A 15,148-nucleotide genomic window follows, 5' to 3' on the forward strand; every position below is an offset into this window, starting at 1 on the left:
TATTATTGTTATTATATTACTATTTTTATTAAACCTCCCCCTACTGATGAGTAGGGAGCAAAATAAGTATTTATCTCCTCAAATGCCATATTCCCGGGAGGGATAGACCCTGACACTCTGTGAGGCAGTAAGAAACCAATAAAGACAACTTTGTAAGCTGCTGGCCTCCCTGCCTGGATCTGTCTTCCTGGGGTTTAGAAAATGGAGGGAGGAGTGGGGGCATCAGAGACAGCTAAAGACCAGGTTGTCTTCCCGTATTTTCACAAATCGGATGATGTTTACATGGGGGTAAGTGAGGAGAGTTTAAAAGCGAAGGGATGGGGCTTCCCTGGTGGCGCAGTGGTTAAGAATCCACCTGCCAATGCAGGGGACACGGGTTTGAGCCCTGGTCCGGGAAGATGCCACATGCCGCAGAGCAACTAAGCCCCTGCGCCACAGCTACTGAGCCTGCGCTCTAGAGCCACAACTACTGAAGCCCACACACCCAGAGCCTGTGCTCCACAACAAGAGAAGCCACCGCAACGAGAAGCCCGCACACCGCAACAAAGAGCAGACCCCGCTCGCCACAACTAGAGAAAGGCCGTGTGCAGCAACGAAGACCCAGCTCAGCCAAATGATTAATTAATTAATTTAAAAAAACAAAAAAAAAGCGAAGGGACGGTTTACGAAAGTGTGGGCAGCATCAGGGGAACCCACCAAGGAGTGGCGGTGCCCTGAGCCGCAACCGCAGTGCAGAGCTGTTATCACCCCCAGGTCAGCCGGGCAGGAAAAGGCAGGTGTTACCCTGCGGGAGCTGTGGCTCTCAGTAGAAGCACTTGGCCATGGCCAAGCAGGAAGGCAGCCCAGGAAATTAATTCCTCCGCCTCACTCTACTCCCTCCCTCCCATCTCCTGCTTCCTTTTGTCCAAACCCAAGCAGCAGCCAGAGGCCCCTAGAGCTGAGTTTCTGCACGTCTAGAGGGCAGCCTTTGGGGTCCAGAGCAGGGTGGAGATGGGAGGAAGTGGATCTGAAGAGCACATCCTGCTGCCCAACCCAGGTGAGACTGCTGAGAGGAGTAGGGGGAGGGGAGGTCTGGGAGGGGTCTCACTTGTTCTAATCTGGGGTGTCCATGACTGGGCAGGACCCAGGCCTTGAGGCTGGGCTGGGTGAGGCAGGAGGATAACGGCTTCGTGCTGGGATCAGGGCAGGCTGTGCCCTAAGGCTTGTGGAAGGCCCTAAAGGTAGGGAAAGGGGCCTGGTTAGAGATAATGGATTGGAGGGTGCCCGTGAAATTCCAGGGCCTGGTTAGGAGTGCAGCCTTGATTCCAGTTTAGTTCTGCTGTCATGGGCAAGTTACCTCTCTAAGCTTCAGTTTCCCCATCTGTAAGTGGGGATCATAAAATCCATCTCATGCGAGGTTCTGGTGAGACTTTGGCATGACAATGAGTGTAAAATTCCTTCAGCTCACTCAGGAAATATTTGCCTATGGAGATGCAGAAGCCCAAAGAGAGGGCCCAGGGCAGGGACACTGAGGCCTCTTGCAAGCTAGGGCCTCCAGCCATCCTCACCAAATTGGAGAAATGGCTGTTTCCCTGGCACCCCTCAATAATTTAGCCAAAAGATTTTCACAGTTTTACATTAAAATTTTTTTTTCTCCCAAAGTTTTATGTTGACAAATTTCAAACCTACAGAAAGATTGAAAGAATATGAACGCCCTGGGACTTCCCTAGTGGTCCAGTGGTTAAGACTCTGTGCTCCCAGTGTAGGGGGCCCGGGTTCAATCCCTGGTCAGGGAACTAGATCCCACATGCCGCAACTAAGAGCCTGCATGCCGCAACTAAAAGACCCCACGTGCCGCAACTAAGACCTGGCACAGCCAAATAAATAAATATTAAAAAAAAAAAAGAATATGAACGCCCTACACTCTTCACTTAGATTCACCATTGTGAACATTTTGCTGCTTTTGCTTTACTTCTTTACTCATATAAACGTGTATACATAGCATGTATTTTGCTAACATTTGAAAGTAAGTTGCAGACAACCTGAATCTTGCACCTAAATACTTTGCAGCCGTCTCTTAAGAATAAGGAACCATCATGCCATGGAGCAACTAAGCCCGTGCACCGTAACTACTGAGCCTGTGCTCTAGAGCCCGTGAGCCACAACTACTGAGCCCATGTGCTGCAACTACTGAAGCCCACATGCCTAGAGCCCATGATCCTCAACAAGAGAGGCCACCGCAATGAAGTGTAGCCCCTGCTCACTGCAACTAGGTGCGCAGCAATAAAGACCCAACACAGCCAAAAATAAGTAATAAATAAATAAAATAAAACAAACGAAAACTAACCACTCCACATTTCGGGACCCTCTCACCTTCCTAAATAAATAAATAAATAAATAAATATATATATATTTTTTTAAAAAGTATAAGGAACCACCAAGAATTCCCTGGCAGTCCATGTTTTTTTTTTTTTTTTTTTTGACCTGGCAGATCCAGTGGTTAGGACTCTGTGCTTTCACGGCCGAGGGCTCAGTTTCAATCAGTCGGGGAACTAAGATCCTGCAAGCTGCGTGGCGTGGCCAAAAAAAAAAAAAAAAAAAAGAAAAGAAAAAAAATAATAAGGAATCACCAGAAGTCACTATTATTATCTCGAGATTTAATATTTTTAAAAATTTATTTATTTTATTTATTTATTTTTGGCTGCGTTGGGTCTTCATTGCTGCGTGCGGGCTTTCTCTAGTTGCGGTGAGTGGGGGCTACTGTTCGTTGCAGTGCGTGTGCTTCTCCCTGTGGTGGCTTCTCTTGTTGCGGAGCCGGGCTCTAGGCGCACAGGCTTCAACAGTTGCGGCACACGGGCTCAGTAGTTGTGGCTCGCGGGCTCTAGAGCACAGGCTCAGTAGCTGTGGTGCACGGGTTTAGTTGCTCCATGGCACGTGGGATTTTCCCAGACCAGGGCTCGAACCCGTGTCCCCTGCATTGGCAGGCGGATTCTTAACCACTGTGCCACCAGGGAAGCCCTCAAGAGATTTAATATTGATATTCTGTATCAATCTGTTATGGGTTGAATTTTGACCCCTAAAAAATGAAGTCCTATTCCCAAATACCTCAATATGTGACCTTATACGGAACTAGAGTCATTGCAGATGTAAGTAGTTAAGATGAGGTCATTAGGGTGGGCCCTAGTCCAATATGACTGGTGTCCTTTAAAAAAGGGGAAATTTGGACACAGACACACACACACACACACAGGGAGCACACCCTGTGATGATGAAGGCAGAGATCCGGGTGATGCTTCTACAAGCCAAGGAATGCCATAGATTTGCCAACAAACCACTAGCAGCTAGGAGAGAAGCCTGGAATAGATTCTCTCATAGCTCTCAGGAGTAACAAATCCTGCTGACATTTTGATCTTGGACTTCCAGCCTCTAGAACTGTGAAATGATACACTTCTATTTAAGCCACCCAGTTTCTGATATAATTGTGTCAAAAATGTTCTCTGTAGCATTAAAAAAACAAATTGAGCAGCCAATTTTAGATCACATGTTGCATTTGGTTCTCGTGTCTCTTGAATCTCCTTTAATCTACAACAACTTTCTCCTCCCACCTTTTTGGGCCATCTTTCATGATATTAACTTTTTTTTTTTTTCGGCCATACCACACAGCATATGGGATCCTACTGCCCTGACCAGGGATCAAACCCTCTTTTCCTACAGTGGAAGTGCAGAGTGTAGAATAACCCACAGTTTGCATTTGTCCTGATTGTTTCCTCATTAAAGTCAGATTTAATATTTTTGTCAAGATATTACGTAGCAGATGCTATTTTAAATTAATTTTAATTACAATAATACACTTTTTTTTGGTAAATTAGAGGCTGAATTCCCATTTGACTCCCTGCCCTCCTCTCATAAAATCATGTCAGTGTTCCATATATGCCCATACATGTTACTGGCAGGCATCAAGAGGGACCACCCTCCTCCAGCCTCCTTGCCTCCGTCAATGGGAATCAAGTTGGAGCCTCAGAACCCTTCCTACCCTTGGCAGGAAGCCCTGCTCTCCATGCTCTCACACTCACAGCCAGCCCACCACCCTACCCCTGCCTCAAGACCATCAGAACCAGTCCTACTCTTTGTCCCTGTTGCTCAGTTTCACCGCAGGGACTGAAGCCTCTAGGTTCTCCATGGCTCTGGCCATCCCTTTAGCTGATGCCATCTCCACCCTCAGCTCCTGGTAGCTGTTCACCATGCACTCTAGAGCTGATGGTCCATATTCAGCAAAATCTCCCGTGTCCTCGCCCCCTTCTGCAAATGGACCTTAACCCTCCTGCTCTGTCAGAAACTTTGCCCTCCCTGGGGTCACTGTTGCTCACTGCCCCATGTCCCACAGGCTTTCTACACCCCTCCCACCACTGGGCCTGGAGATGGGGTAGGGGTGCTCCCCCATGGCCATTGGTAGACATCCTCCTCCCTCCTCCTTTCAGATACTTAGGTTTGAGCTCAAGTTATTAGCTTATACCACCCACTTTGCTTCAGATATCTCCCAACCCATGCATGGCTCATTTCTTGATAATTCTAGCTCCTGGCTTGCTGTCACTCTCTCCATCCTATTCCTATTTTAGTTCTTAGAGACTTTGATACACATGTGGATGATCCAGCTGCCAGGCCTCTCGGATCCTTGAACCCATCTTCTCCCATTGTCTTGCCTTCCATCTCATCCCAGTCACTCACTCCCAATACTGGAGAGCCGCACTGTCCTATATGGGAGCCACTGGTCACACGTGGCCACTGACCACTTGAAATGAGACTAGTCTGGGGACTTCCCTGGTGGTCCAGTGGTTAGGACTCTGCGCTTCCACTGCAGGGGGCACAGGTTCGATCACCGGTCAGGAAACTAAAAAAAAAAAGAATTGTGACTAGTCTGAATTGACATGTGCTGTGAGTATAAAACACATACCAGGGACTTCCCTGGTGGCACAGTGGTTAAGAATCTGCCTGCCGGTGCAGGGGACACGGGTTCGATCCCTGGTCCGGGAAGATCCCACATACCGAGGAGCAACTAAGCCCGTGCACCACAACTACTGAAGCCCACGCGCCTAGAGCCCGTGCTCCACAACAAGAGAAGCCACCGCAACAAGAAGCCTGTGCACCGCAAGGAAGAGTAGCCCCTGCAACCAGAGAAAGCCCTGGGGCAGTAACGAAGACCCAACGCAGCCAAAAAAAAAAAAAAAAATACATACCAGATTTCAAAGATTCAGTGTGGGAAAAAATATAAGTTATCATTAATAATTTTTATATTGATTACAAGTTGAAATAACGTTTTGGATATATATTATTAAAATTAATCTCACTTGTGTCTTACTTTTTTAAATGTAGCTACTAGAAATTTAAAAATTACATATGCAGCTCATGTTAGGTTTCTACCGGAAGCACTGATCTAAATCTTTTTTTGGGGCGAGCTGCATGGCTTGTGGGATATTAGTTCCCCAACCAGGGATTGAACCCTGGCCCTTGGTAGTGAGAGCGTGGAATCCTAACCCCTGGACTGCCACAGAAGTCCCCTAAATCTTTTCACTGCCAATAATGACAGCAACCGCCTCCCTATCGTCTCAATCCCAAGCATCCTACTCTCTATCCAACACCCCTATCTTTCCAGCTCTCTTTAGCACCCCAACTCCAATAAACTTTTGACCCCATTGGAACCTACAATCCATTGATTTTCCCACACTTTTGCAGCCCCTCATCCCTCTTATGTCCTTACTTTCCTCCCTCAAGCAGCCTAAATTCCAGTCAGTTGTTATAATCACTCCTTTGTATGTATGTATTTGTTCATTTATTCAGCAAATAATTGTTGAACATCAATTGTGTGCGGGACACTATTCTAGGCACATGGAACACGTCAGTGAACAAAACAGACACGTTCCCTGTCCTCGTGGAGCTTATATTTTGGTGGTAGGAGAGATATAATAGACAAATAAGTAAATTATATTAGATGCTGGAATAGTGGTTCCCAACCAGGAGCAATTTTGCCCCCCAGGGACATTTGGCAATGTCCGGAGACACTTCTATTGTCACAACAGGGAGAGGAGCGTCTAGAAGGGGTAGGAGCCAGGGAGGCTGCTAAGCATCCTACAGGGCACAAAACAGCCCCCAACTACAAAGAATTATCCAGCCCCAAATGGCAATAGTGCCTAGGTTGAGAAACCCTGTTCTAGAAGGTGTTAATACTTTAGAAAGAAAGAAAACAAAAAGTAGAGTCGGGTGGAGGGACTGAAAGAGGAATTTGGGTTGGAGAGTGTGACTTTAAGTAGGCTGGTCAGGTCTGGCTCGGCCTCATTGAGAAGGTGGCATTTGGGAGAGAGACCAACTGGGCTTCCTATTTCATTGTGAAAATGAAAGTACCCGTGTGTTCTGCCTTCTCTTCAATTATTATTATTATTTTTAAATTTTATTTATTTAATTTATTTATTTTTGGCTGTGTTGGGTCTTCGCTGCTGTGCGGGCTTTCTCTAGTTGCGGCGAGCGGGGGCTACTCTTCGTCATGGGGTGGCGGCTTCTCATTGCGATGGCTTCTCTTGTGGAGTACGGGTTCTAGGCGCGCAGGCTTCAGTAGTTGTGACACACGGACTCAGTAGTTGTGGCTCGTGGACTCTAGAGCACAGGCTCAGTAGTTGTGGTGCACGGGCTTAGTTGCTCCGCGGCACGTGTGATCTTCCTGAACCAGGGCTCGAACCCGTGTCCCCTTCACTGGCAGGTGGATTCTTAACCACCAGGGAAGTCCCCTTCTCTCCAATTATTATGGCTAGACTGTGTTCACGCTCCTAGCAAAGGACAAGCCTGTCGCTCAGGAACTCCCATCCTCTCTACTCGTTCAGGGTCATCAGTCCTGTATTCTCTCCTATTAAACAACAGCCACAACACCATGACTTCCTTTGACCCTCTTCCCCCTCCAGCTGCCATCTTGATTTTTTCCTTCCCTTTGCTGCAAAGCTCACTGAAAGAGTTGTGTATTATTACTGTCTCCAATTTCTTTCCTCTCATTTTTCTTGAGCCCAAGAACTCTGGGCTTTTACTCTCAAACTGCTCCTAAGGTGGTCACCAGGGGTTCTCACAGAGCTAAATGCAGTCAGTCCTTGGTGCTCAGCTTGCTGACCTGCGGGCAGCACCTGACCCTGTCAATCACCCCTCTGCCTTGGTCTTCTGAACCAGATGCCCATCTGGTTTTCCTCCTATCTCTCTGGCTGATCCCTCTCAGAATCCTTTGCTGGTTCCTCCTGGTCTCCCAACCTCTACATGAAGGGGTATCCCAGAACTCAGTCCTTGGGGATCTCATTTCCATATACCCCTCACTCAATTTCCCCTAATGTTAACATCTTACACAACATGGTACATTTATTAAAACTTACTGATGAAAACTATAAACGAAGCTACAGGTTTTATTTGAATTTCATAAGTAGGGCTCATAGTTGCCCAAGACTTGACTGGTTTAGTTTTAAAACTGAAAATTCCATTCCCCTGAAGTCCCCTCAGACTTGGGAAAGCTGGGACAGTCAGCCACCCTATTCACCAGTTTTTCCACCAATGTCCTTTTTTTCTAGTCCAGGATTCAATCCAGAACACCACACTGCATTTAGTGGTCCTGTCTCCTTAGTGTCTTCTAAGCTGCAACAGTTTCTCAGTCTTTCCTTGTCTTTCATGACCTTGACACTTTTGAGGGGAACTGTCAGGTATGACCAGTCTGAAAGTCCCTCAGTTTGGGTTTGCTGGATGTTTTCTCATGAATAGGCTGGACTTATGGGTTTTTCTGGAAAAAACCCACAGAGGTGAAGTAGGGCAGGAATTTAATCTGTTTTATTCACTGCTACATAGCCAGTGCCTGGGACTGAGTGCTTGGCCCATTATAGGCACCAAAATTCTGTTTCTTAAATGAATAAGTGAATGAATAATTCTGTAGAAATTTAGTATTGTTTTGAAGTTTTAAAATGGTAATATAAATACTACCCTATCATACATACCGCTCTGTAGCTTTTTCCCCTCAACAATTTGCCCTGAAGATCTATTTTAGGATGCATAGAGCTACTTTACTTTTCTTGTATACAAATTCTTGTATACAAATAACTACAATGGTTCTTTAGATGTTCCTCTTTGCACACGTGTTAGATTTTCTCATGGACAGAAGACTAGACATAGAGTAGGCACATTTACGTGTTAATGGATACCGATAAATATCCAACTACAGTGGCTGAACGCGTTTACAGTGCTCCAGCAGTGCTTAAAAGTACCCGTTTTCATCGCATCTTGCCGACACGTGATGACCGACAGAAGCTCAGCGAGTGCTGAGGATGCCTTCTCACTCTCCGGACTACAACTCCCAGAATGCACTGCGGTTCCTCTGCCTACCTGGGTAGGCGTGAAATGGAATGACCAATCCCTGAGGACCTCAGGAAGGTGGCGCTGCCTCCGCTCCTCACCTACCTCCGGGTTCTGCGGCGCCCAGAGCAGCGGGACTACCACTCCCATAAGCCACCGCGGACTGGCCGGCCCAGCCACCATTTCAGGACTTGGCAGGGACAGGGGCGGGCCCCGGACTCCACTTCCCGGCAGGCAGTGCGGCCTGAGGGGGGCGGAACTCCATTTCCCAGCAGTCTCCAGGCGGCGGGCGCCGCTGTGCCTTGTGTGGGATGTAAGCGCGGAGGTGGGCGCGGGGGACCGAGGCCAGGACTCTCCTTGGGACTTGGGGGGCCTGGCCTAGGGGCGCCTTCCGGGCGGACTCTAGGGCCCTGGGGGTATGGGCGCAGAGAGGGGGCGGGGCGGCCATTGGGAGTCCTCAGTGGGGTTCTAGGGGCGCACCCTCATCGGGGCCGGGGCTCCTGGGGTTGTGGGGAACAAGAAGGCCCCGCAGCCTCGGCTGAGGGGTCTCTTCGACGAAAGAGGGGGAGCAGATGAGCGGAGCGTGAAGGGGCGGGGAAGCAAGGGATTGTGTCTGTGAATGTGTAGGGGGGTGTGGAAAGCTAGTCGAGCCTGGGAGGGGGGCTCCTGGGCCGTGCCCCCCCGACCCTCCCTCCACACGCTCGCCCGCAGGCCGAGGCCCGCCGCCATGGGGCTGAAGGCCGCCCAGAAGACGCTGTTCCCGCTGCGCTCCATCGACGACGTGGTGCGCCTGTTCGCTGCCGAGCTGGGCCGAGAGGAGCCGGACCTGGTGCTCCTATCCTTGGTACTGGGCTTCGTGGAGCACTTCCTAGCTGTCAACCGCGTCATCCCCACCAACGTGCCCGAGCTCACTTTTCAGCCCAGCCCTGCGCCCGACCCTCCTGGCGGCCTCACCTACTTCCCCGTGGCCGACCTGTCCATCATCGCCGCGCTCTATGCCCGCTTCACTGCCCAGATCCGCGGCGCCGTCGACCTGTCTCTCTACCCGCGAGAGGGGGGCGTCTCCAGCCGCGAGCTGGTAAAGAAGGTCTCCGATGTCATCTGGAACAGCCTCAGCCGCTCCTACTTCAAGGATCGGGCCCACATCCAGTCCCTCTTCAGCTTCATCACAGGTTGGAGCCCGACAGGTGGCAAGGGGCGAGAATCCTGTCTCACGTGTGAACCTTGGCCCACCTCTTCACAACACTGTGTGGTTTACAGAGCCCTTCTGAGACCTGTAAGCCTTGTGAGGTGGGGCAAGTGTTATGTCCCCCTTTGCAGCTAGGGAAACTGAAGCCCAGAGAGGGAAAGTGATCTTCTAAAGTCACACAGAATGGCAAGGCTGGGATTGGACCCCAGTCACTTGACTCCAAATCCATTAGCCCACCCTCTGCACCCTCAGAACCCCCCTCCCTTCCATTGAGCAGCTACAAGAGTCCTGCAGCCCAGCCTGAGGCATAGAGGGCAGCAGCAGATTTAGGGAGTGAGGAGCCAAAATCGGGCTACATTTGAGCCAATTCCATGAAATGTCTATGAACATGTTTTGAAAGTGAACAGACCAGGGCTTCACCTCAAGAAACTGAAGGCTCAGGGCTTGCAAAGAGCTTTCCTCTTTGATCCAAGCCCAGTTGACTGGCAGTCAGGTCCAGGAGTGCCATATTGAGAAGGAATCTGAGGCTGCTTCTGAGCTTAGCAGGAAAAGAATACAGAGAGAAATTGGGAGTGTCTGCCAGTGGGTGTGTAAAAAGAGTGTTGGCCAGTGTCCTGTTTTTGCCGTCCCTGGTTATAATCTAATAGGTACAATAAAACGAGGAAATTCTTAAATTAGCAGAAATATATAATACATTTGCAGAGAAAGAGAAGAGATAGGGTCAAAAGCTGGGTGGAACTACAAAAGATCCGAGATCTCCTGTTGAGGAAGGGGAACGTAAAGGGGGAAGGAGAGTCTCTGAACACATAGGAGGAAAGGGATAGAGGGAAGATGGGCAGGAGTGCCTGAGGTTTGAGCACAGTCTTGGAGGTGAGTGTGGGAGGGTACATGGCCCGTCACTACCTGGCCCCTTCCCCCACGGCAGAGCTCAGAGGACCCTCTTTCATTACTTTCCCTTCCACAGGCACCAAACTGGACAGCTCTGGTGTGGCCTTTGCCGTGGTGGGGGCCTGCCAGGCTCTGGGTCTCCGAGATGTCCACCTGGCCTTGTCTGAGGACCATGCCTGGGTAGTGTTTGGGCCCAATGGAGAACAAACAGCTGAGGTCACCTGGCATGGCAAGGGCAACGAGGACCGCAGAGGCCAGACAGTCAACGCGGGTGTGGCTGAGCGGGTATTGCATCCCCCCCCCCCCCCCCGCACCATACTCTCCTAGCCCAAGCCACCCAAGGAGCTCTGCTTTCTTGGACCATGTTCTCCTCTTCCTATCACCACCTACATATGTCAGGAAGGGGAGGGCCCCCTTCCTGGCTGTCATTCCTTAGAGCAGGCACAGGTAGGCCATCGTGAGACATCTGGTCTTGTCCTCTCCCAAGAGCTGGCTGTACCTGAAAGGATCATACATGCGCTGTGACCGCAAGATGGAGGTGGCATTTATGGTGTGCGCCATCAACCCTTCCATTGACCTGCACACTGACTCCCTGGAGCTGCTGCAGCTGCAGCAGGTGAGGGGTGCCTGTGGGACCCTGGGCCAGGGCACTTTCCCTTCCTGAGCTTCAGCTCCCCCTTCTGTAATGTGGGTGAATCACTCCTGGCCTGGACTTTCCTGGGGCTCTTGGGAGGGGAGAATTGAGACATGAAAGCGCTTTGACTTCAATAAGGGGCTAGTTCTGAATTCTGGCTTTTCCCACCTGGTGGGAGGTCCCTACTGGTGCTGGACCCCCGTCTGCCTGGTAGACTGAGGACCCCCCTCTCTCCTGCCAGCTCACACTTCTCTCCTTTGGCCCCTAGAAGCTGCTCTGGCTGCTCTATGACCTGGGACATCTGGAAAGGTCAGTAGAGGGAAGTGGCCAGGCTGGGCCTCGGGGTGGGCGGGGGGGCAGCCTGGACTCATGAGCCTTTCCCAGGTACCCTATGGCGCTGGGGAACCTGGCAGATCTGGAGGAGCTGGAGCCTACCCCTGGCCGGCCGGACCCACTCACCCTCTACCACAAGGTGGGGACATCTCAGGAGGGTACAGAAGGGAGGTGCAACGATGGCTGGGGTTCCCTTCTCTCTGGGGACTGGGAGGGGGCAGGTGAGGCAAGAAGAACTTTGTGTGTATTGGGGGGTACCGCCCATCCAGTCCTCATTTTGTATTTACCATGTGCATATTCAGGGCGGTCAGGGCTGTCTGAGGAGTGTTCTGGGTTCCCTGCCTGGGAGTGCTAGGTCCTGGATTTGTCCCCTCAGCCCTACCTTTTCTACTGCCTATCATTGTCCTTCTTGGAGTATAATAGAGGTCAAACACTGTGAGAGCACCGAGGCGGGGGTGTTAACTTGGTGGGGCTGGGGGTAGGAGGGACATTAGGCTGGGCTTGGAAGGCCAGCCCAGTGCAGACCTACAAACCCAGGGAGGAACACCTGGTAGAGAGGATGGCCTGGGGTGAGGTCACGTGGGAGATGAGACTCTCTGGGAACTTCCTATTGCCCCTCCTGGGTGTGATCCAATGGGACATTTGTGCCACCTGGGGCAGCTGGGAGCTGCCTCCCTGAGGCCCCTCTGCTCTATCCCCAGGGCATTGCCTCAGCCAAGAGCTACTACCGGGATGAGCACATCTACCCCTACATGTACCTGGCTGGCTACCATTGTCGTAACCGCAACGTGCGTGAAGCCCTGCAGGCCTGGGCCGACACAGCTACTGTCATCCAGGAGTGAGGATCCCCCCACGGGGCCCCAGCCTGGCCTTTCTTCCCCTTCCACCCAATTTCCAACCACCCTCGTCCAGGAGGGAGGCCTGGGTCCCAAGCCCTATCCCCTCTCCATCCAGTCACTAGGCAGCCAAGGCCACCATCACCCAAGAGGTAGGGACCCCTGATGAGAGCTTCACGCCTTTCCTTCCCTCCCCTCTCCTCCTAATGTCTAACCACTGTCATCCAGCTATGGAACCTGCATTCCCCACCCCCCTCCTCACTCTTGCTCTGGGCTGACACAGACACCACCATTTTGGAGTGAGGACCCCAACCGTTCACTCAGTCCCTGGATGACCCCGGAAAAGACACCGGGGCTCCATCCCCTGCCAGGTCCCTGGGGGTAACCGCCATGGCGGAGACCCCACAGTGCCCTGCTGCTCTCACAGCTACAACTACTGCCGTGAAGATGAGGAGATCTACAAGGAGTTCTTTGAAGTAGCCAATGATGTCATCCCCAACCTGCTGAAGGAGGCTGCCAGCCTGTTGGAGGCCGGCGAGGAGCGGCCAGGGGAGCAGACCCAGGTGAAGGGCTGGACTTCCAGCCTGTGTACACCTTCCCACCTGAGCAGGGCTCCCAGTCACAGGACGTGGGACTGCTGCATGGGACTGGGGATGTCACAAGACAGGTGGCCCAGTTCAGGCAGACAGCTGTGTTCTCTTATGCAGTAGCTGAGGGCCTGGGCTTGGGTTTGAGGAGTTGAGGTAAATGGGGTGGAAGCCCCTCTCTTTCTCTGTCAGGGTCACTCATTCAGCTGAGGGGGTGAGATGGACGTAAGGGATGGTTCCTCCCTCCTCCCAAGTCCTGGCTAAGGACTGGTTTTATAAAACGAAGGCGGTTCTAAGAATTCTCTCCACCTATGCTCACATCTGACAGAGCCAGGGCTCTTTGTCCAGGCGAGAGGTCTGGCCTGTGCCCTCTGATGAGGGGTGAGTAATGGGGTCTGAACTGTGCCCTCCTTTCCCCCTTTCCCAGGGCACCCAGAGCCAGGGTTCTGCCCTCCAGGACCCAGAGTGCTTCGCCCATCTGCTGCGATTCTACGATGGCATCTGCAAATGGGAAGAGGGCAGTCCCACGCCCGTGCTGCACGTGGGCTGGGCCACCTTCCTTGTGCAGTCCCTAGGCCGTTTTGAGGGACAGGTGAGGGACAGCTGTGCAGGGTGGCTGGGGAGGACAGGTGGTGACAGCAGCTACAGCGGAGTCAGAACCTTTGTAGCCCTGAAGGGGATCTGCCCGTCGTCCCCTTTGGGTGCGGGTGAGACCGAGGCTCCACGACAGGATAGGCTTGGCCGGGTCTTGGGGTTCCACCCACTGGCCTGCAACCTCTTCCTCCGCTTGCCCCCGCCCCCCCATCCGGCCCAGGTGCGGCAGAAGGTACGCATAGTGAGCCGAGAGGCAGAGGCGGCCGAGGCAGAAGAGCCGTGGGGCGAGGAAGCCCGAGAAGGCCGGCGGCGGGGCCCGCGGCGGGAATCCAAGCCTGAGGAGCCTCCGCCGCCTAAGAAGCCGGCGCTGGACAAGGGCCCAGGCACGGGCCAGGGTGCGGTGCCAGGACCCCCCCGGAAGCCCCCAGGCACCGTCCTGAGCACTGCCCGCGGCCCTGAAGGCGGCAGCGCGGCTCCGGCGCTGGCGCCCGCCGCCTCGCCGCCACCGGAGGGTCCGGTGCTCACTTTTCAGAGCGAGAAGATGAAGGGCATGAAGGAGCTGCTTGTGGCCACCAAGATCAACTCGAGCGCCATCAAGCTGCAGCTCACGGCGCAGTCACAAGTGCAGATGAAGAAGCAGAAGGTGTCTACACCTAGTGACTACACTCTTTCATTCCTCAAGCGGCAGCGCAAGGGCCTCTGAAGTACCCGGGTCTCAGTATCGGCCCGCTCGGAGCCCGCCCTCAATCAGGATGAGGTTCCACCCAGCCCCCCTAGCGAGCCCAGGCTCCGCCCCTGGCCTAGGGGCCTAGGCCCCGCCTCCAGGCCCCACCCCTACCCGGAACTCAGGCTGCAGGTTCCCAGAGTAGACTCCACCCAGCGCCCGAACCGAGGGCTCTGCCCAGTCACTGGAATATAGAGCCCATCCCCCAGGATCCCAGCCGGCCAATTGAAACCTTACCCTGAGTCCTTCACCCATCTTTAAAGGTCCAACTACGGGAAGCTCAGGCTCCATCTCAGAACCGAGGTTCTAACCTTCGGCCTGACCAGTGTTGGCTCAGGGTTGCTTCCAGCCCATAGGGCTGTTTCACCCTAAACCCTAGGAGCACAGGTCCCACCCACAGCCCGGGAACCAAGGACCCCGCTCAGCCCCTAGGAGTACATTTCCGCACTTCAAAATTCCATTCCTTGGGAATCCAAGCCCCCTACCGCAAAGAACCTAAGTAACGCTTCCAGAACTTGGAAATCCTAGCTTCCTCCCTTCCCTGTCGCGAGTCCGGGACACGAAACTCCGCTCCCGGCGTGTGCGAATCCTGAGCCCCACCCGCTTCCTGACCAAACTGGCCCCAGATCAGAGCAGACCTCTCTTCCGACCCTCTGGGAACCTCCCCGGGGTCCATCCCGTCTCGGGGGACTCTGGAGGAAATCTGCAGGGGTTTGCGAGTGGGTGAGGGGAGCCTGATCGCTTCCTGTTTTGTACATAGATTTATTTTTCAGTTCCAAGGAAGATGAATACATTTTGTAAAAAAAAAAAAAAAAAGTACTTGTCCGTGTTTCATCTGGGAATTTGGGAGTGGAGCTCCCCCTCTTTCCTCTGCCGTCCGGCCCTCCGGGCTTCGGGCTCCCCACCTGTAGAGCGCGAGGAACCGGTGGCTGGCAGAAGAGCCTCGGCACCATCAGCTCCTCCCGGGCTCGGGACTTTCCCTAGCTGCCGAGGGCCGGTCCCGCGGGCGCCTCCTCCCGG

At 52.7% G+C, this 15,148-nt stretch overlaps 1 protein-coding gene across 2 annotated transcripts; it reads left to right on the plus strand.

Moving 5' to 3' along the window:
• The first annotated feature begins 8,601 nt into the window (after positions 1-8,601).
• On the plus strand, positions 8,602-14,919 carry MEN1 (menin 1). 2 transcript variants are annotated; one of them, XM_060103245.1, is made up of 10 exons: positions 8,602-8,668; positions 9,055-9,515; positions 10,497-10,705; positions 10,908-11,036; positions 11,323-11,363; positions 11,439-11,526; positions 12,089-12,225; positions 12,651-12,786; positions 13,238-13,402; positions 13,625-14,919. In XM_060103245.1, the coding sequence occupies exons 2-10, from the start codon at positions 9,071-9,073 to the stop codon at positions 14,105-14,107; spliced, it is 1,833 nt and encodes a 610-aa protein (XP_059959228.1). In that variant the 5' UTR covers positions 8,602-8,668; positions 9,055-9,070; the 3' UTR covers positions 14,108-14,919. The 2 variants fall into 2 exon arrangements, with proteins under 2 accessions (XP_059959228.1, XP_059959227.1); XM_060103244.1 differs by having other exon boundaries at positions 8,603-8,656.
• The last annotated feature ends 229 nt before the right edge of the window (positions 14,920-15,148 follow it).

The sequence above is a fragment of the Mesoplodon densirostris genome, chromosome 7 (genome assembly GCF_025265405.1).
Source record: "Mesoplodon densirostris isolate mMesDen1 chromosome 7, mMesDen1 primary haplotype, whole genome shotgun sequence".
Taxonomy (NCBI): domain Eukaryota; kingdom Metazoa; phylum Chordata; class Mammalia; order Artiodactyla; family Ziphiidae; genus Mesoplodon; species Mesoplodon densirostris.

What these genes read in the sequence shown, in the direction of transcription:
- MEN1 (XM_060103244.1), top strand. An exon ending in AGCTGCTGCAGCTGCAGCAG is followed by an intron (nt 11,037 to 11,322) that starts GTGAGGGGTGCC and finishes TTTGGCCCCTAG; the next exon opens with AAGCTGCTCTGGCTGCTCTA. An exon ending in GGCCAGGGGAGCAGACCCAG is followed by an intron (nt 12,787 to 13,237) that starts GTGAAGGGCTGG and finishes CCCCTTTCCCAG; the next exon opens with GGCACCCAGAGCCAGGGTTC.